Here is a 20,725-nt window from a genome sequence, read left to right as displayed (position 1 = left end):
CCCTGTGTCTGTGTGGGTTTCCAGTGGTCGTCTGGTTTTCTCCAAAAATGTATGGCGATTGTGGGTTAATTGGTGTATGGGGGGGGGGGGGGGGGGGGGCAGGCATGGACTTGTGGGCCAGAAGAGCCTGTTACCATTCTGTATGTCTTAATTCCTCCTGCTTTTAACTTCCTGGTTGTCATAGAATGCTTTCTCACTGAATCTCTGCAGCTTTTTTGGTGATGGTGATCCATCAGATGCAGTTCCATGATACTGACTAAGTAACAATGAATAATATCTGTCCAAAATAAGATGAGAGGTTGCTAAGAGCCAAAAGCTGGACCATGTCTTTGGCAATCTTATTCTGATCAGATTCATCTATTACTTTCGTACTTTGAAATTAACCTGGTAATTAATTGTTGATCAAATACACTGAAGCCAAAGTATTAGCAGTGAACTAATCAAGTAGCAGAGCAAGAAAGCTACACAGGAGCAGGAAGGAGCAAGTAAAAGTAAAGCTATTGGTGGGAGCAGCCAGTGAGTGAGCAGCTCAATGTAGGAGTAGAATTTGAGGCTTTGGTTTATAAGGCTTGCTGAGGAGAATGTGCAAGGAATAGAGGCAAGATAGACATGTTTTAATGGTAAGGGACATGCTCTTCTCCCTGAAGACTTCATCTGTTTTTTTTTATTTATTACACTATGAACTGTATCAACAACAATATGTACAGATGTTCTTCATTAAATATACAGTGATATTTTCCCTCGTTTCTCCCCCCTCCTCCCCCCCTTAAAACCAATAAATATTAAACATACAAAATTCAAGAAAACACCATCCTCACAGAAAAAAAAACAAAAGAAAGTCGTGTCGTCTACTTTTGCACACTGAATCTAATCATGTTTATCTTCTTATCACTTAAGGAGATGGAGGTCCGAAGCCGGCCTTTTCTGTCATATTTCATATATGGTTCCCAAATTTGTTTGAACAATGTATATTTATTTTTCTAATTGAATACACTTATTCATTTCCATATACCATTGTTTTATTTTTAGGTTCTCTTCCATTTTCCAGGTTGTCATTATGCATTTTTTTGCTACTGCGAGGGCTATCATAATAAATCTTTTTTGGGCTCTATTGGATTTGAGACCTAGTTCTTTAGAAGCGAGAGGGAGGCAGTGGCCCCGGCCTCGGCAGAGTGAAGCAGGCGGAGGCCCCGGTCTGGGCAGAAAGAAGGAGGCAGCGGCCCCGGTCCGGGCAGAAAGAAGGAGGCAGCGGCAGCCCCGGTCCGGACAGAAAGAAGGAGGCAGCGGCGGCCCCGGTCCCGGTCCGAGCAGACGGTAGGCAGCGGCAGCGGCCCCGATCTGGGCAAAAGCGAGGGGGAGGCGGCGGCCCCGGCCTTGGTAGAGTGAGGCAGGCGGAGGCCCCAGTCCGGGCAGAAGCGAGTGGGAAGCGGTGGCCCCGGCCTCGGCAGAGTGAAGCAGGTGGAGGCCCCGAGAAGCAGGCGGAGGCCAACAGGTTGGATTGCGACCAGGTATGGTCCGACCTAGGAGGGGAGGAAGGCCCCTCCAGCCCGGGTAAGAAACCTGCATAGGAGAAGGCCACTCTGATATAAAACCTACGACCCAAGGACCTCGCTGCCACGTCCCAGCTTGCTTGGCCACGGCACATGAACCATGGGTGTAAAGGGTGGGGCCAGTACTGCGCACACTGCACTCCACCTAAAAGCTCCTTTGCGCAGGCCCGAGGACATGTCCATGTCCTCCCCCTCCACGTATTTAAAAGAAAAATCTGGTTTTATTTGGTATGTAATTCTTTGTGAATTTGCTTAATATCTGACTTAGTTCTTCCTAGAAAGTATTCACTTTTGTACATGCCTAAATTGCGTGCATTGGTGTTCCAATTTCTTGTTTGCAGTGAAAGCATCTATCCGACATTGTTGGGCCCCACTCTTTTAATTTCCGAGGGGTGATATATAGTCTGTGTAACCAATTATACTGTATCATACATAGTCTTGTATTTATTGTGTTCTTCATAGTTCCTGCACATAACTCTTCCCATGATTCGTTCTTTATCTTTATGTTTAAATCTTTTTCCCAGCTTTGCTTAAGTTTATACCTTGTTTCATTATTTTCTTTACAATGCAGTTTAATGTACATATTTGTTAAAAATCTTTTAATTATCATTGTATCTATAATTATATATTCAAAGCTGCTTCCTTCTGGTAGTCTCAATCTGCTTCCCAGTTTGTCTTTTAAATAAGCTTTCAACTACAGATGGTATGCAAACATTGTACCGTGTATTATTCCGTATTTGTCCTTCAATTGTTCAAATGTTAATAAATTATTTCCCAAAAATGTTTTCTATTCTCGATTCCTTCGGGATCCATCTTTATATAAATTCCTTCATGCCTGTCCCTTCTTCGCCCTCTTTCAGGCCCACTATTTTTATATTATTGCGTCTACTGTACTTTTCCAATATGTCAATTTTCTGGGATAACAAATCTTGTGTCCCCTTGATTTCTCTGTCTTTCTTCCAATTTTCCTCTCAGTTCATTTATTTCCATTTCTACAACTGTTTCTCATTCTTCCACATTTTCTACTCTTTTTCCTATTTCTGCAATGGCAGACTCTACATTTTGCATTTTATTTTCCTTTTAATTGTATTAAATTTAAGAGTTAATGACCCAATATGGTCTTCAAAAAAGTCTATTTATTGTCTATCTCCTTTACCTTCTTCTTTCCTATGTAGATATTGGTGGTCTTCCTTTTTTTGTGTCTGTGTCTTCTCCCTCTCTTCTCTGTGTCTCTTCTTTCCTCACTGTTGTTTCCTCTTCAGCTCTTCCAGGTGAGCCACTCCTGTCCCGTTTTTGAGCCTCCTGCTGCAGGGCTTCTCGTTGTTGGGCCTCCTGCCGTTGGTCACCCCTTTCCTGCTCTTCCTGTCGTTGGTCGCCCTTTTCCTGTTCCTCCTGCCTCTGGGCATCCTTCAGCTGGGCGCCCCGTTGCTGGCTGTCCCTCAGCTAGGCCGCCCTCCTGTCGGCATTTTCTTTTGTATGCACACTCGCAGTTGCGCAACTCCTCGCGCACATGCAGTCTGGCTCCAAGAGCTATTTTTGAAGTCTGCCACTCGGGAGGTCGCCGCTCATCTGGGCACCTACCAGCTTTGGGAGTCGGATGATCCTCTTCACGGGGGCTCCCTGCTCCCGTGTGCAGGTAAGGCCATCTTCTTTCTTTTCTGGCGATTTTTTTTCTTCTTCTTTCTCTGGTGTTCTGGCTTTCTTTTTGGCGCCATTTCCTAGTTCTTCCTTGATACTTTATCCTCTTTTTCTTGTGCTATGTGTTTGTTGAATTTTGCTTTTTTTTCTCTTTTCTGGAGAGGGCTGGTTCTACCCGACCAGCCACTACTTCATCACGCGACTTCTCTTGAAGACTTCATCTGTGAGGTGCATCCAACCACAGCTCATTAAGAACTGAGTTAGGGAACTGAAGCTGGAGTCTGGTTTTGTGACTAAGGGAAGGAAGTAGAAAAGTTGAAGTGTATTGATAGGGGATTCTGTAGTTAGGGTGTCAGGTAAGAGGTTCTGTAGAAGAGATTGAGAATCCTCGAGGGTATGTTGCTTCCCTGGTGCCAGGGTCAGATATTTTAGATTGGGTTCATGTGATTCTCAGGAGAGAAGGTAAGGCGCCAGATGTCGTGGTCCACGTAGGGACCAATGACATGAGTACGAAGGGTGATGAGGTCCTGCAAAGAAAGTTTGGGGAGTTGGAAGCTTGGATGAAGGACAGGACCTCCAGGGTTGTGATGTCAGGATTGCTACACATCCCACTTAGTAGTGAGGTTAAAAATAGGAGGATAATGCAGCCTAACACGAAGCTAAAGACATGGTGCAGGAGGGAGGAATTCAGGTTTCTGGATCACTGGGGTCTTTTCCAGGGTAGGTGAGACTTATTCTGAATCCGGATGGTGGGGGATTAATATCCTTCTGGGAAGGTTTGGTAGTGCTGCTCCTGGGGTGTTTAAACTAGATTTGGAGGTTGGAAACCAGAGTGCCAGAGGAAATAGTGTAGTGGAGGAGGAAAAAGATGATATGAAGACTACTTATAAAGTCAGAAATCAAAGGATTGTACATGGTGGAAATATTCTCTGGTGCAGCTATTTCATTTCAAAGACTAATGTAGGAAAGGCAGATGAGCTTAGAGTGTGGATTGGCATGTGAAAATTTGACATTGTAGCCTTTAGTGAAACTTGGTTGCAGGAGGGGCAGGACTGGCAACTCAATATTCTGGGGTTCTGTTGTTTCAACATGATAGAACGGAGTGGGGGGGGGGGAGGGAGGTGATAAAAGGGGAGGAGCGGAATTGCTTCTCAGGGAAAATATCACAGCTGTGTTCAGACAAGGCAGACTAGAAGGCTCATATACTGAGGCTATATGGGTGGGAAAGGTATGACCACACTCATGGGGTTGTATTGTAGACCACCCAATAGCCAGCGAGAATTGAGGATAAAATTTGTAGAGAGATAGTAGACAGCCGCAGGAGACAAAGTTGTGATAGTAGGAGATTTTAACTTTCCACATGTTGACTGGTACTCCCACGCTATAAATGGGCTGAATGGTTTGAAGTTCATCAAATGTGTTCAGAAAAGTTTTCTTAATCAATAGAGAGAGGTACCAACTAGAGAGAGGGAAATACTTGATCGCCGATTAGGGAATGAGATATAACAAGTGGATGTAGGGAACATTTTGGGGCCAGTGATCATAATGCCATTAGTTTCAAGTTAATTATGGACAAACATAGCTCTGGTCCTCAGGTTGAGATTACAAACTGGAGAAAGGATCTAGAAAGCGTGGATTAGGATACATTGTTTTCTGGAAAGGATGTGCTTTGTAAGTGGAAGGCCTTCAAAGGTGGAATTCTGAGAGTAGTTTGTATGTTCCTTTCAGGATTAAGGGAAAATTAATAAGCATTGGAAAATTTGGATTTCAAGGGATATTAGGAAGAAGAGAGTTATACAGTAGGGAGAGGCACAAGGAGCAAATGAAGTACTTGTGGAGGAGAAAAAATGCAAAAAAACAAGAAAGAAATTAGGAAGGCTAAAAGGCACAAGGTTGCTTTGGCAGACATCATGAAGGAAAATATTAAGTGTTTTTACAGGTAAAGATCAGAGTGGTCAGCTATGTATGGAGCCAGAAGAGATGGGAGCAATCTTTTTTTTTTGCATCAGTTTTTACTCAGTAAACTGGCACAATGTCTATGGAAATAAGGAAAACACGCAGTGGGATCACGGAACCCATAAATATTAAAGAGGAGGTACCTGCTGTCTTAAAGCAAAATAACTGTGGATAAATCCCCAGGGCCTGACAAGATATTCTCTCAGTCATTGAGGGAAGCTAGTGTAGAAATTGCTGGGGCCCGGGCAGAAATATTTAAAATGTTCTTAGCCACAGATTAGTTGCTGGAGGATAGTTTATGTTGTTCTGTTGTTTAAAAAAGGCTCCAAAAGTAACCCAGGAAATTATAGGTTGGTGAGCTTAACGTCAAGTCGGTAAATTATTGTAAAGTGTTCTAAGAGATTAGATATAAAAGAATTTGATAGCTAGGGACTGATTAGGGATAGTTAGCATGGCTTTGTGCATGGCAGATCATGTTTAACCATCTTATAGACTTTTTCCAAGGAGGTTACCAGGAAGGTTGACAAAAGAAAGGCTGTGGATGTTATCCAAATGGACTACATCCTACATGGGAGGTTAGTCAGGAAGGTTCATATGCTCAGTCTTCATGGGGATGTAGTAAACTGGATTCAACATTGGCTATGAAAGAAGTCAGAGAGTGGTAGTGGATGATTACTTCTCAGACTGGAGGCCTGTGACTAGTAGTGTTACTTAGAAATCTCTGTTGTTTGTCATCTATAACAATGACTTGAATGATAATATGGTAAATTGGATCAGCAAGTTTGAAGGTGACACCAAGCTTGGAGATGTTGTGGACAGCGAAGGTGGTTTTCAAAGCTTGCAGATGGATCTGGACCAGCTGGAATAATGGGCTGAAAAATAGATGGAATTTAATGCAGACAAGTGTAGGAAATACATGGTAGGGCACTAAGGAGTGTGGTAAATCAGAGGAATCCAGGAATACAGATACACAATTCCCTGAAAGTGGCACAGCAGGTAGGAAGGGTTGTAAAGAGTGCTTTTGGCATGTTGGCCTTCATAAATCAAAGTATTGAGTATAGGAGGTGGGATGTTATGGTAAAGTTATATAATAAATTGATGAGATCAAATTTGGAGTATTGTGTGCAGTTTTGGTCACCCAAGTACAGGAAAGATAACACTGAGACTGAAAGAATGCAGGGAAGATTTACTAGGATATTGCCCAGACTTGAGGAACTGAGTTACAGGAAAGTTTAAACAAGTTTGGGCTTTATTCCCTGGACCATAGAAGAATGAGGGAAGATTTGATGGAGGTATACAAAATTATGAGGGGTATAGATAGAGTAAATGCAAGTAGGCTTTTTCCACAGATTTGGTGAGATACAAACCAGAGGACATGAGTTAAGGGTGAAAGGAGAAAAGTTTAGGGGGAATATCTTCACATAGAGAAGTGTGGAATGAGCTGCCAACTGAAGTGGTGAACACAGGCTCAATTTTAACATTTAAAAATTTGGACAGGAACATGAATGGGAAGGGTATGGAGGGCTATAGTCTGGGTGCAGGTCAGTGGGACTAGGCAAAAAATTATGTTCAGTACAGAGTAGAAGGGCCAAAGGGGCCATTTTCTGTGCTGTAATATTCTATGATTCTATGTTAATAATAAAGTTGGTAGATAAAAAAATTTGGTGTCATATCAGCAAGACACATTAGCTTAATCAGATAAAATGAAAACAGATTAGAGACGAAAGAAACCTATAGACAGCTCAGCAAATTGATGATTACCTACACAGAGGTAGTTATGTTTCTATTTGGTATTAATGAAAATGAATCAGTATGTAAACAACTACAGCATGTTGTGTTTCTGCAAAATTGACAATCTGTAGATAGTACTGGTTTACAATGAAATTAAGACATACAATTGAAAACAGTTCCAGTGATTGAGGGGACATGGATACAAGATTAAATGCAAGATATTTATGTTGAAGAATTTTAAAGAGATGCACACAGGGGAAATAACAGGAATCTGTGAAATACAGTGAGATCTTTTGCTTTCATTTTCCATTAAAAAAAAACAAAGAGCATGGTGAACCAACATTCTTTGCTCAAATGTATCAAAAGCAGCCAATAAAATCCAAAACACCCACAGACATCAATACTCCCCTCAGATGAATTACACTGTCAAGCCACTGATACTTTAATGATAGGTTCTACATAGGAATACAAGGTTTTACATAGGAATGCAAAGTTTACAGATCTCCAGAATTATACTTGGGAGCCTGCATTCAAACCGCCAGCTTTAGATATGAACATAAACATTTTCAAGCTTTAGTGTGTGAATGCTTCACTCTGTGAGAATGTAATCAGCAATGCCAATCAAGTTGGAGATGATTTCTTTTTCAAGGGTTTGTCAAGAAAGTGAATGGATGACTGATGAAGGCAAGCAGTTTTCCAGGAACTTGGGGCCATTATGCAAAATATACAAGAGAAGTCAAGATTATAAAACTGAGTGAAAAGGAAGATTAATCAAATGACACAGCAGGGAACTCTCCTTTTTTGCAGCACAAAAGAAACAAGCTCTGTTCAAGATGCTCCTCGATGCCAATTAATTCTTCAGATGATTCACTATTTGCTCAACTTTTAAAAGCTGTATTCTGAGTAATTCAAGGTTTTATTTGAAGGCTACCTTTTAATTCATACAAAATATTAGCAGTTTATACACATTTTCCAAATTTTCTCCTTACCTGAATAGTTTGCACAGTATAAATTTTCTTTAGGTTGGATTCACATTCTGCTGCAGTAGTTCCAGGGACCGACCTGAAACAAAAGTAAAATTAATTTCAGAGTCCAATTATATGCAGGATATCCATTTGTAATGTGGTTAGCAAGACATTAATAATTCTGAAAAAAAATCCTACAGGCTGAATTTACAGACCAGCAATATTTAAAACAAACAGGGTAACCTCCTTTACATTGCACACACAATTCCAACCATCCTCAAATGTTAATACAATCTTAAAATACTGTAGCAGATAACACATCGGAGTTTAGTTTCACTTTCAATTCTATTCCATGTGAAGACAAATTTTATATGTATGTCTTCGTACTTTCTCTATTTTCTTTTTGTTCACTATATTTGCCCTTTCAAACTTCAAGGTCTCTGAATTTCAACCCTGCTGGTTTCTCACCAAAAATAGATGACAAAACTAGCATAATCTTTTCATTACAAAGTTTTAAGCCACTTATCCATATTGCTCAAGATAGATTTATTTTTAAATTACTAAATTAAACAATTTACAGCAATCCAAAGGGGGGGGGGGTCACGGTTGGTGTAGTGATTAGCTCAACGCCTTTACAGCGCCAGTGATCGGGACCAGAGTTTGAATCCCGTGCTGTCTGTATGAGTTTTCTATGGGGGTTCCAGTTCAAAATGTACCGGTGTAGGTTAACAGTGTAAATTAGACAGCACAGGCTTGTGGTCGTTGGCCGAAATGGCCTGTTTACTGTGCTGTAGGTCTAAATTTAAATTTAAAGGTTTCAATTACACTATAGCTACTGGCCTAAAAGCTCCAATAAAGGCCCATAGTTTTTAATCTATTTTTTTTTTCAGAATGATTTTAATCTATTAATTTTGTTTCAGTATTGAAAGTTTGAGCTTCGGACTAAAATGCAGGTCAAAAACTTTATATGAGTTAACACTAGATGGCACCCAACGTCTATTGCTGAGTAGAATTAGACTCTCTTATCACCGTATGCCAGTTTCATTGAGCAAGTAGATTGCTGTATTCAATCCCGACTGCAAAGAATTTCAGAAATGCAAACATCACAGAAGAATTTTTAAAAAGTCAAATTTCTTCCAGTTCCTCTCATGTTTACACTCAAGCATTTTCTCCTTCCCCTTGCAAAAATTCAAGTTATTATTAAGGGAGGAATAATCTAACAACTGGTCAAACTCTCAATTATTCAGCTCAGTAAACTCTGCAAGCAGGGGGAGCAGAACAAAAGAACTTTGAGCTTCTGCTTATCTTGAATAGGTGCCATGCCACAACATTTGATCAGCAATAATCTTCACTGGATTGTTGGAAGATGGATGTTCTGGTGGTTCAGGAGATGCAAAGAATCACGTGGCAATTTTTTTGCTCAAGTTTTGGTTTTAATGTGATTCGAGACTTTAGCACTAGCAATGTTAAAAAAAAACTTTACATTAAAACAAATGTTTCCCTAGCATCTTAATTCGACCATACCTCATAGAATTTATTTATTCCCAAAAGAAAGATCAATCCAACCATTATTTTTATTGCTCTAACTACATGTGGCTTAAAACATTATAGTAATCAGAGAACAGTATACCCCAGGTTATAATGATTGAACTGGCATGCAAGAACAAAATGTGACAATAAACAATTCAATCAATACCAAAATGCACAAAGATGCATAGGGATAGTTCAGATTATGATACTTTCATGCAATCTATTAAACATACGTACAGGAACGACGAGGCTTAACAAAAAATTCAAAATGTTTGGTTCTCAATAATTGCAGCTGCAAATGCAAATGGAGGGGCAAGGAAAATCAAGACCACCATGAAGTCAGGTTTGGAGAAGCACAGACAAGGCTCAATGAGCCTTCAAGATTATCAGAATGCACCATGACAACTTGGAAGAAAAATCAGATTGGGTGATTATTAACAGGGTGTATTTTCTTGAAGATGAAAGAGTATTTGGTTTGGGGCACAGGGTAGGGTTGGAGACTGAAAGAATGACAATGAGCAATCATCACTATTTTACTTTCGACTGATTTCACTTACACAAGATGACTGAGCACTTCAATGGTAACATGACAGCTCTATGATCAGCATTTAATCTATGTAAAATTTTTATAATCTTTAGCAATTTTTGCAAATCAGATAATTTGTGAACAGTCTAAACTGTAAAAATTATCAATGCAGTTCAGAATGTCATACAAACCAACTCCAACTTCATTGATTTCATCTATACAGGAAAGCTGAGAATATATTAAATGACTCATCCTGCCCCAATCATATTTTCTTCTTCCCCTTTGCAATGAACAGAAGGTTAACTTGCCCAGATAGCATGCAAAGCAAAGCTTTTGCTGTATCTTGATGGACATGGCAATAATGAATTCAATGCAATGAAGTACACTGACCTTGAAGAAACCTTCACACAAATTAAGCAAATTCTGCAGCATGGATCATTAATTCATATCATGGTTGGCAATTAAACATCAGTGAAAAGGAATCTGTTGCATTCTGCGATGTTATGATGTTAGCAGAGCAGCTATCCAAACTGAATATTTCAGACAGAAAACTGGAAAATTAAAGCACTAAATCCATTTAATCTTTTAAGTATTTTACAAAGCACATAAACCAGGATACATAGAATATGAAAGATGAAAACCTAAGAACTTCTGAAAATCTTTTTGTTGAGCAGTAACAACTGTAAAAACCTTAGACACAAGAGCAAAAGTATCATCCTGAACTGCAAGAACAGTATATAATTTAAATACTCAACAGCTGACAAGCTGTCCTATTAAACACTGTGCCAAATTGGATTAGTTGATACAAGATTGGCTGGGAAATTGCACTAGCCTGAATAAATGAAAAGAACATCCCATCTGAACTGGCCAAAACAATAAATATACTAATCATGTTGGATTTCATTTTCTTTTAAAATGACAGAAACTGCGATTTAAATTGAACAATAGGATTGCCGCTATTTTTTGATGGTGCAGAAGATATTCTAGCAGAATAGGTTAAGGTTTTTAAGTAAAAGGTTCCATTATTATCATGTAATACTACATTTAGAATGCAACATAAATTAAATCCTTTGTCTACCTAAAGAAGACAGAGAGTCCCCACTTTTTGGAGTGCCCCTCACAGAAATGAGAACCCAGCAAGGAACGAACTCATGACTGCTGGTTTATAAGACCAGTGCTCTAACCACTGAGCCATCAGAGTACATTATTGCTCCAAAATTTGAGAAAACTAAGCTTTCTTAATTCCATAGTTAAAAGTATTAACAAATAGGAAATGTAAATGTTACCATCACATTAGAAATGACAGGAGAACACAATAAGAGTCAATGAACTGATCGACCGCCAAGTGCCAGTTGTGGAAATCAATAAAATCAGGGCAGATTTGTAACTGCCTGCCAGAATGTACCTCACTTCCCTTAATTAAAATCTATTGAACTCAGTCCTGAATATATTCAGTAGCCAAGACTCCACCACCCTAGGCACAGAATTCCAAAAATATATTGCCTTGAAGTAAAGACATTTCTTCACAGTTGCTCCTCAATCTTAAAACTAGTTCTGGACCCACCAGTCTGATGAAACATCTCTGCAACCATCCAAACAAGAACTTGGGCTTTTCAAGCTTTGACAGAGTATTTAGAGGTGGTTTGCAAGGAATTGTTAGAGCAGCTTGCACACACACATTTTAAAACTATCTTTGCAGAATGCTTTTTGCAGGAGGCAACAAAGTATCCACAGCAGCTTGCCTGGGAGAGCATGTGATCTTTGCAGGCAGGGGAGAAGAGTTTTGCTCTCAGAGAGGAAGGGTGTGAAAAAGAAGGCTTCTTCAGGTGCATTCTTAGTGAAGAAGAAGCAGCCCTTTAAAATGCCATTCAGGTGGCAGCGTTTAAAGCGCAACGCCGGCCACCTGAAGGATACAGCTGCACAGGATGCGGCTCTGAGCACACTCTGGCTCCTGCCCAGTGTCAGCTGTGATCAGCAGCCTGACCCTTTAACATCCCCTTTCAGCCAGCTGCATTCAGGTGGCTGGGGGAGCCGCTGAGCTGATTATCCCTCTCGGAGGAGGGTTACGTAGCTGGTCTCAAGAGCACCTCCTGCACATTCAGGTGGCCTCAAAACAGCCGCATATTGCCTAAACATGCGGGGCAATTGGCCACCTGAAATTGCCTAGAGAGAGGAGACACAGAAATCAGTTCCAGAGGGACAAGCTGGCAAACCTTGGAAGGCTGTCTGGTCAAAGGAGAAGACTGGCAGTGTAAAAGGTGACCTGAAAGGAAGAGGATCATCTGGAGAACCCTGAAGGGGGCAAGTTTCGTCAGCAAGACTGAGAGAAGGAATCAATTGCAGATGCCCTGGAAAAGGAATCTCTCTCTGAACCCTCCTGAGTGGTAACCATTTGCCTGTTAAGCATTAAAGACTAGTGAACTTTGTTAATGCTAACTTCTGTGCACAGTTCAAGAATTTCCCGCAACCTGTGAGATTGGACTGTGATCCAAAGAACTTTTCTAATCTTAAATATACATTACACACATCTGCACTTAGTATTAGGGGATGGGATTAAGTAGTTAGGTTGGTTAAGTAAGTAGATTAAGTAATAAGTTAAAGTTCAATTCTGTTTTCTTGTTCATATATAATTAAAAACTACTTTTGTTTAAGTCACCCTGTGTTGTGGTGTATATCTAATGCTGCTGGTTTTGGGGGTCCTCTGGACTCCGTAACAAAGCAGATTGCCTCTAATTCTTCTATACTCAAGAATACAGGCCTATACTGCTTAATTGCGATTCATGTAACAAATCTATATTTCTGGGAATCATTTTTATATGAATCAGTACACTATCCTAAATATATTGTTTCCATGCATATTCTTTAGAATATGGTCTTACCAGAACCCAATATAATTGGAATAAGATATCGGTATTCCTGTATTCAAATATTTTTGCAAGAGGTCAACTGCTTAGTCTACTTTTACAATTGAAGTTGTACTTGCAATTTTCAGTTATATGTGTCCATACACCCATATCCCTTTGACTACTGACAATTTTCAAAGACACTATTTAAAGGCGCTACCTTTCTATTTTTACATCAAAGTTGATTCCCTCCACATTCTCTTCCACCTATATTTTCCTTGCACATTCACTTTGTTCGTCCGTATCTTTCTGAAGCCTTTTTGCAACCTCCTCAAAGTAAAAAAAAACTTACAGGAACTCAGCAGGTAAGGCAGCATCTATTGAGGCAAAGGGATAGTTAATGATTCAGGTTGACTATCCCTTTGCCTGACCCATCAGATTCTACCCAGCAGGTTTTCTTCTCTTCAAGATTACAGCTTCTGCAGTCTCTTCACAAAGTAAGCCAAGTTTGTATCAATAGCAAATTGAGATGCGAAGTTCAGAAATATTGTCAGAATAGAAACATGACAACCTACAATCTGGAGATTCTTTTTCCTTCAGGCCAGGCAAAATTTTGACTCATTGGTAGCGCAAACTGTACTCAAGAAAAAGATATGTATACAAAAGGGAAACAAACAAAATGTCTGCAATACAGAAAAAAACTCTGTAAGAAATAATGTGCAAAGAGTCCTTAAATGCCTAAAACAACTGATTCCATTGTTGGTTTTCAACATACTCAGCTGGAAAATCATCCCTTGTACATTCCATGAATTCACCATTAAAAGTAATTTACTAGTATGATTCTTCAGTGCACCTGAAGTCATGCTTTTCAATGCACCAAAGATGGGAGGCTTCCAGCTGAGAAAGAAATGTCTAACTCAGTCAAGAACTCAGGGGAGGAGCAATATTATTAGACATTGTATAAATATCTTAATTTGACAGTTAAAGTACTGACTTGAAGTCAGAACCAACAGTTAACATCGCTGCACTACAGAATTTGATAAACAAAAATCAAAATAAAGTGAAATGCAATTGGGAAGGACTTGTCAGAACTTTCCTGGACCCTTTTGCCTTGCTTATCTCGAAAGAATAGGGGATGGGGAGGAGATAGTTGTGAGGTACTTGTCTATTTTTAGAATATTATGTTCAAGTCAGAACACATTGAACTGTAAACATCAGTTGAAGTTATATTTTCTGTAATATGAAACTCAACCCTGTAATCTAGACACAAGCTGGCTCAATTTTCTATTACGTTCTTTTTAAATTTAGATGTTCTGCACAGTAACAGGTCAATTTGGCCTACGAGCCCATGCCACTCAATTTATTCCCAATTGACCCCTGGAATGTTTTCAACGGTTGGAGGAAACTAGAGCCCCTGGCGAAAAGCCATGCAGACATGGGGAGAATGTACAAACTCCTTACAGGCAGCGCAGGATTCAAACCCTGTTCCCGATCGTTGGCACTGTAAAAGCGTTATACCAATCGCTACGCCAACAGGTTTACAACTTCAAATTTGGTTAATTTGCACCATATGCTGCAAATTTAAAGAGCCAATCCAAAACCATGCAGTATCCAACCTGTAAGCAGATAAGCAATTTAATAAAACAACAAGAAATCATGTTCTAGAAGTAACAAAAATGACCTGAATCAATTATTCATTTTGATTTTTCTCTTCTATGCCACCACCTACTCCTCCACCCAAACCATTGATTGCATCTCACCATTTTGATTTTAATTTCATCATAATCGATTGGAGATCAATAACTGTTAAAATGGTTAGTTGGATTACCTCATTTGGTGTAAAAACACAAGAAGAATTTTTAATTTAATATACTGCCTCATGTTTAAGAGCCAATGCTAAGAGGTCATGCTCAGCAGAGTACCAACACTGTGCAGGTATTTTAACTTTAATTTGCATCAATTCCCAGTGGAGACAAAACCCATCTGAATATTGCACAAAAATTACATGGCATGGAAGAACCGAAAAACAGACAAAACAGCTGATAACAGTTTGTTTTACTCTTTGCTATCAACTCTGAGGATGCCAGTGTCTGTCATTCCATTTGGGTAATTTCATGTTTTAGTCTAATTTCCAAGACTACCATTATTTAAAATTAACATTCATTTTACAATATGTAAAAAACACAATAGTGGATGAACTCAGTAGGTCAGTGTATTTTATATAACAAAGGATACATAACCAACATTTCAGGCTTGAGCCCTTCATCCAAGTATGAGCAAGCAGTGGGCTGATCAAAATGGTGGGTGGAGGGGTGGGGGAGGGGCAGGAGCACAGTTCTACAAGCAGGAGGAGATAGGTGGATAAGGGAGAGAGGTCACACCAGGGGGGAAGGGGGAAGACTCTGTGAATGGAGAGGGGAAAGGAACAAGAGCTAGAGGAAAAACAGAGGGATGGGGAAGACGAGTACAGGGAGTAGGTTATCAGAAACTGAAGAAGTCAATGTTAATGTCAACTGGTTGGAGAGAGCCCAGATGGCAAATTAGATGCTGCTCCTCCAATTTATGGGTGTTCTTAGATTGACAGTACATGATGACATTTTCAGACATCATCAAGGGAGTGGGACACAGAATTCAAATGGTTGGCCACTGAGAGATTCCTGTCATTGATGTGTGTAAAGCTATGTTCTAATATATGGTCATGTGAAGCCAAATAATTTCTTATGAATCCAATGACACCAGCTCTCATTGCAAACCTTCACATGTTGCTGATCCTTGGTGTTCTGAACCCCAATCTTATCTCTGACCCCACAGCCCAATTTCATTCTGGACTATTGACTCACATTTTGGACAAACAAGAGAGCCAGACACTGGACTACCTGGATTACTAAACATAAGGATGATAAATTATTGTATTTTAGGTGTAAAAGATCAAATAGAGTCTGTTAAATGGAATGTCTGCATCTCTACACTTTTTAGCCCATGTGTCTTTGACTTGCCTTATAATGGTTTCGCCCTCTCACTCAAAAGCATTATAGAATCGCAGAAATTTTGCAGAGGATGCCATTTTGCACACTGTATCTTTGCCAGCCAAAACCAAGCTACCTAAACTAGATCTGCAGCTCAGAGTGATAGCTCTTTAAATATCCAGTTGAGGGTTTCTACTTCTACTGTCCTTTCAGACTGAACTTCAGATGCTTACCTCTCTCTGGGCGAAATAATGACTTCAACTTCCCTCCAATTCTTCTCCCAATTATTTTAAAATAGACATACACCTGCAAATTTTCTGTATTTGTGCTCGTTCAATAAGTAATGTATTAGGTCCAAAATTCTGGGTGCAGCAACAAATAAAGCAAAAAGGGATTGTTGTCTGGAGAGGGCTCGCAAAATCGTGAAGGACCATTATCACCTGCATGTAACACCATCCAGCGCTCTTGTGTCAGGAAAGGGATACAGAAGTATCAGAGCCAGAATCACCAGGCTGAAAAATAGCTTCTTCCCACAGGCAGGGAAACTGGCAGACTGAAACTGCTGATACAAACCCTCCAAGACTCTACCATTTATTTAATAATTTATTTTTATTTTTATATGTATATACATCCTGCACATGAATTGTTTGCATGTGTGCTATGTCTCATACACATTTTTGCACCGAGGACCAAAGGACACTGTTTTGCCCAGTTGCACTTCTACAATCTGATGATAATAAACGTGACTTGAAATAATTTTATTTTTTGAACTACAATTATCAGCAAATAATTGCCAGAGTAAATAATTATTCATCCACATGTTGTTGTATTGTGATAGTGTCTTGAATTTTTAAAAAATATTTATCAAAGGGACTTATGATGAACATTTGGAGCTTCCTTGGAGTTCAGATCATTCATGCAGATTTCTACCAATTCTCAGATTTACTGTCAGAGTGCATGCATGACATTACATACAACCCTGACTTTTTTCTTCAGTTGAGGTCGAATTACCACTTACTGGTGTGCAAACAAAAAATTCACAATGTACACATGTAAACAAAAAAAAATGTAAACACTGTGCAGTACAGGGAGGGGAAAAAAACAACAAAGTGCAAAAGTAAGAGTCCTTACATGATTGAGTTTATTGTTGAGGAGTCTGATAGTAGAGGGGTAGCAGCTGTCCCTAAACCTGGTGGGGAGAGACTTGTGGCACCTCTACCTCTTCCCTGACGGCGGCAGCAGCAAGAACAGAACGTGTGCTGGGTGGTGTGGATCCTTGATTACTGCTGCTCTCCGACAGCAGCGTTCCCCATAGATATTCTCGATGGTGGGGAGGGCTTTGTCTGTGATGTCCTGGGCTGCGTCCACTACCTTTTACAGGGCTTTACACTCATGAGTATTGGCGTCCCCAGACTAGACCATGATGCAGCCAGTCAGCACACTTTCTGAAATTTGCCAGGGTTCCTGATGTAATACAAATTTGTTGACGATACCACAGTGATGGGTTATACAAAAATCATCTGTTTTTTCTTTCCAGAAGTCAACAACCAGCTCCTTGGTTTTGGTGACATCGAGTGCAGGGTTGTTGTTAGTGCACCATTCAGCCAAGTTTTCAATCTCCCTACTGAATGCTAACTCATCATCCCTTTTTATAGAACCCACTACCATGGCATCATCAGCAAATTTGTAGATGGCGCTATTGTCATACTGAACCACACAGTCATAAGTGGAAAGTGAGTTGAGCAGGAGACTCTGTGGTGCACTGGTATTGACAGAGATTGAGGAGGCAATGGTCTTAACAATCCTCAACGATTGTGGTCTGGTGGTGAGGAAATCAAGTGGGGTGTTCAGTCCCAGGTCTTGGAGTTTGCTGATCAATTTTGAGGGGATGATGGTATTAAATGCTGAACTGTGGTCGGTAGAGTTCCAGGGCTTTGTGAAGAGCCAGTGAGATGGCATTCACTGAAGACCTGTTGCTACAATAGGCAAATTGGAATGGATCCATGTCACCACTCAGACTGGAGCTGATATGCTTCAACATGAGCCTTTCAAAACACCATCACGTTTGATGTGGTTGCTACTGTTTGATAATCATTTAGGCAGATTACCTCACTCTTCCAGGGCACCAGTCAATTGACCCCTGTTTTAAACAGGTACCAGACCCTGCCAAAGTGAGGTGCTGAAGGCATCTGTGAATAAGTTGGTCATGTGACAGAGTATATAGATATGTTTTTGGGAGATAAATTGGGAAAGGTATGTTAATGCCCCATGCTAGACATGTCAGGGCCAACAGTCTTTGCAGAAGCTTTGGAGAGTCCCAAGAGACCTCACTAATCGACTGTTGTTTACAAAAATGCAACAGATAAAAGAGCTTGTCAGAGCCACATTCTGTCTGCAGTGGAAATTGCTGTTCTAAGAGCGTCACTTGGTTTTGCAAGCAGAGAGTCAAAGAAGCTTTTCTTTCAGAGAGAGAGAGAGAGAAAGAAAACAGTTCTGCAGTGATACAGTATTGCAGCTGGGACTGGAATAGGACAAGCTTGTGGAAAACCCCATTTGGAAGAGTTCTTAGTTCAGCCTGGTCAGTTGTTCATGTAAGAGAATAGGACTGGCTGTCTAATGTTTCACTTGAAATAAGAGAAACAAGAAGGAAATCTGTGGTGACCTGAAAGAAAGAGGTCATCATCTAGAGAACCCTGAGGGGGCAAGTTTCTTTGGTAAGACACTGAAGAGGCTGATTAAAAAGGAATCAGTTGTGGGTGTACATCGTATGACAAATCTCTCTCTGAAAACCAACAAGAACCTTCCTGAGCCATAACCATTTACCTTTCAAGCACCAAAGCCTGGCGAACTTTATAAATGTTAAATTCAGTGCACAGTATAAGAATTGCATACAACCAGTGAACTTGGAGGAAAGAGAAGTGAGATTGGACTGTAAATCAAAGAACTTTTCTGAACTTACACACACATTACATACACGTGCACTTAAAATTAGAAGGGGGTTAAGTTAGGTTAATTAAGTCAATAGTGATAAGTTAAAGAGTGATTCTGTATGCATGTTTAAAGATAATTAAAAACAACTTTTGTTTAAGTAACCATTTGTCTTGGTAAATATCTATTGCTGCTGGGTTTTGGGGTCGTAACAGTTAGCAGATTTTTAATACTCAGCTGGGTACTCTGTTTGGACCGGATGCTTTCCTCGGATTCACTCTCTTAAAGGCAGCCCACACGTCATCCTCAGATACAGACAGGAGAGGATCATCAGGGGATGGGGTGGGTGCACACACAATGGTGGTTCTTTCTTTTTGTCAAATCGGGCATAAAAAGCATTGAGCTCATCTGGGAATGAAGCTTTGCCGTGTCCTACTACATCAATTTTGTTTTGTAGCAGGTCATTTAGGCCCTGCCACAGCTGTGGGGATCCCTCATAGTTCCCATTTTCATCCAGAAACTCCACTTCGCCTGGGAGATGGCTGCTTGCAGTTTATGCAAATAAAATAGCCAGGAAATTTAAATGTAGTTGGCAAATGATCATGATTTTGCAGGCAATTATCTGCCCATTGAATATCACCCAAGTCAAAGGAGAAAACTTAATGATGGGATGAATAAACAAACTTTTAACCAGATCAATAGCATGAAGAAAGCCAAGAATTCTGTTACAAATTATGAAATTCCAAACTTAGATGTATCAAAAGAAATTTCAAGGACATCACATATTTTATCTGATCATTGATTCGATCTGAATAAACTGCATGGAGTAAGGGGCACATTATAATAGCAAATATTGCATCTACAAAGTCAACATTGTTTTTATTTACATAATATTCATTCAGTAAACTTGTTATTCATCTTTCTTAATGGTTGGGATTTTGGTCATCATGAATGTCTGCCACAGAATATTCACATTCTGTGCTAGAACTCTGTCTCAATAATAGAACCAAGATTAACACCTTTTTAACAAAAATAACACTAGGATACCGAGGGAACGTTCAATCATCAGTTTGCCTCAAAAGAACCTGCTTTTGCAGTATGAAGCAAGCTTTAATATTACACATTTCCAATAGCAAATCAAAACCAGCATACATTTGATTTTAATGTGAAAGTACATATTTCTCCACTGTTCAAAGTGTTGAAATGTATATGTTAGGTTAAAAAAACAACACAGCCATTGCCAAGCATCAGGGAGAGGAATTTGATAACATTTTGAAGTTTACAAGCTTTAGTATGGAACTTCCAACAATTCACAGGCAATTTAAAAAAAAATCCATTTTAAAAGATAAAAGATAATTCAACTTGCATGAAATCAATCTAATGAGATGAATGACAAGTGCTAAAAAGTATAACAGAATTTTGGCTCTATAAAGAGGTCCTGCTTAACCTTTATGCAAGTCTCATTCATTCAAATAATTTGCAGCAAATAATTTGAAGGCAAGTGTGTCTGTCTAGTTACCAATAGTTCCTTCTAAAATCATCCAATTCTAATGCCAAATAGGTTTAATTTCAATCACCATTGATGAAGCACTTAATTTAAAAATAAAATTTGGTAGCAGCTCATGGCAACATTGCAGTTTGGTATGGAACTCCTAAGGGGGAACGCTTCAGTAATTCTTATGGGTAATCCATCAGTTCAGGTAAAAACACATCAAACTACATCACAGGAATCCACATTGCTGGGTTTTAAATTATTTTCCAAAAACAAATCAAAGCAAATAATGGCACAAATGTGTTAATGCATAAAAATCAAAGACCTGATAACAGGACAAAGATGCAATATGCTATCTTTGCTTCATTAAAAAAAAATTAACACGATGAACCATATTGACCAAAATACACAAACATTTCCCTCTTGAATATACACAGTGTCATTTTCTCCCCTTCCCCCCCCCCCTCCCCATCCACTAAACGCTCAATATATATGATACATTAAACCCATTAAACAATGTCATCACACAATGAAAATAAACAAGAAATTTGTGTCTTCTACTTTTACATACTGGGTCAGTTCATTTCGTCTTCTTCTCAT

The 20,725-nt window shown here is 39.6% G+C and overlaps 1 protein-coding gene across 3 annotated transcripts in view; it reads right to left on the bottom strand.

Annotated features, from left to right (window-relative positions):
- Positions 1–20,725, bottom strand: part of eif4e3 (eukaryotic translation initiation factor 4E family member 3) — a 61,074-nt gene that overhangs the window by 33,791 nt on the left and 6,558 nt on the right. For all 3 annotated transcript variants that reach the window (XM_069937037.1, XM_069937033.1, XM_069937034.1), the window contains exon 2: positions 7,865–7,937. In XM_069937037.1, coding sequence (XP_069793138.1) covers positions 7,865–7,937 — 73 coding nt within the window. The remainder of the gene's footprint in view (positions 1–7,864; positions 7,938–20,725) is intronic.

The sequence above is a fragment of the Narcine bancroftii genome, chromosome 5 (genome assembly GCF_036971445.1).
Source record: "Narcine bancroftii isolate sNarBan1 chromosome 5, sNarBan1.hap1, whole genome shotgun sequence".
Taxonomy (NCBI): domain Eukaryota; kingdom Metazoa; phylum Chordata; class Chondrichthyes; order Torpediniformes; family Narcinidae; genus Narcine; species Narcine bancroftii.
This window is presented reverse-complemented; position numbering and strand designations above follow the sequence as displayed.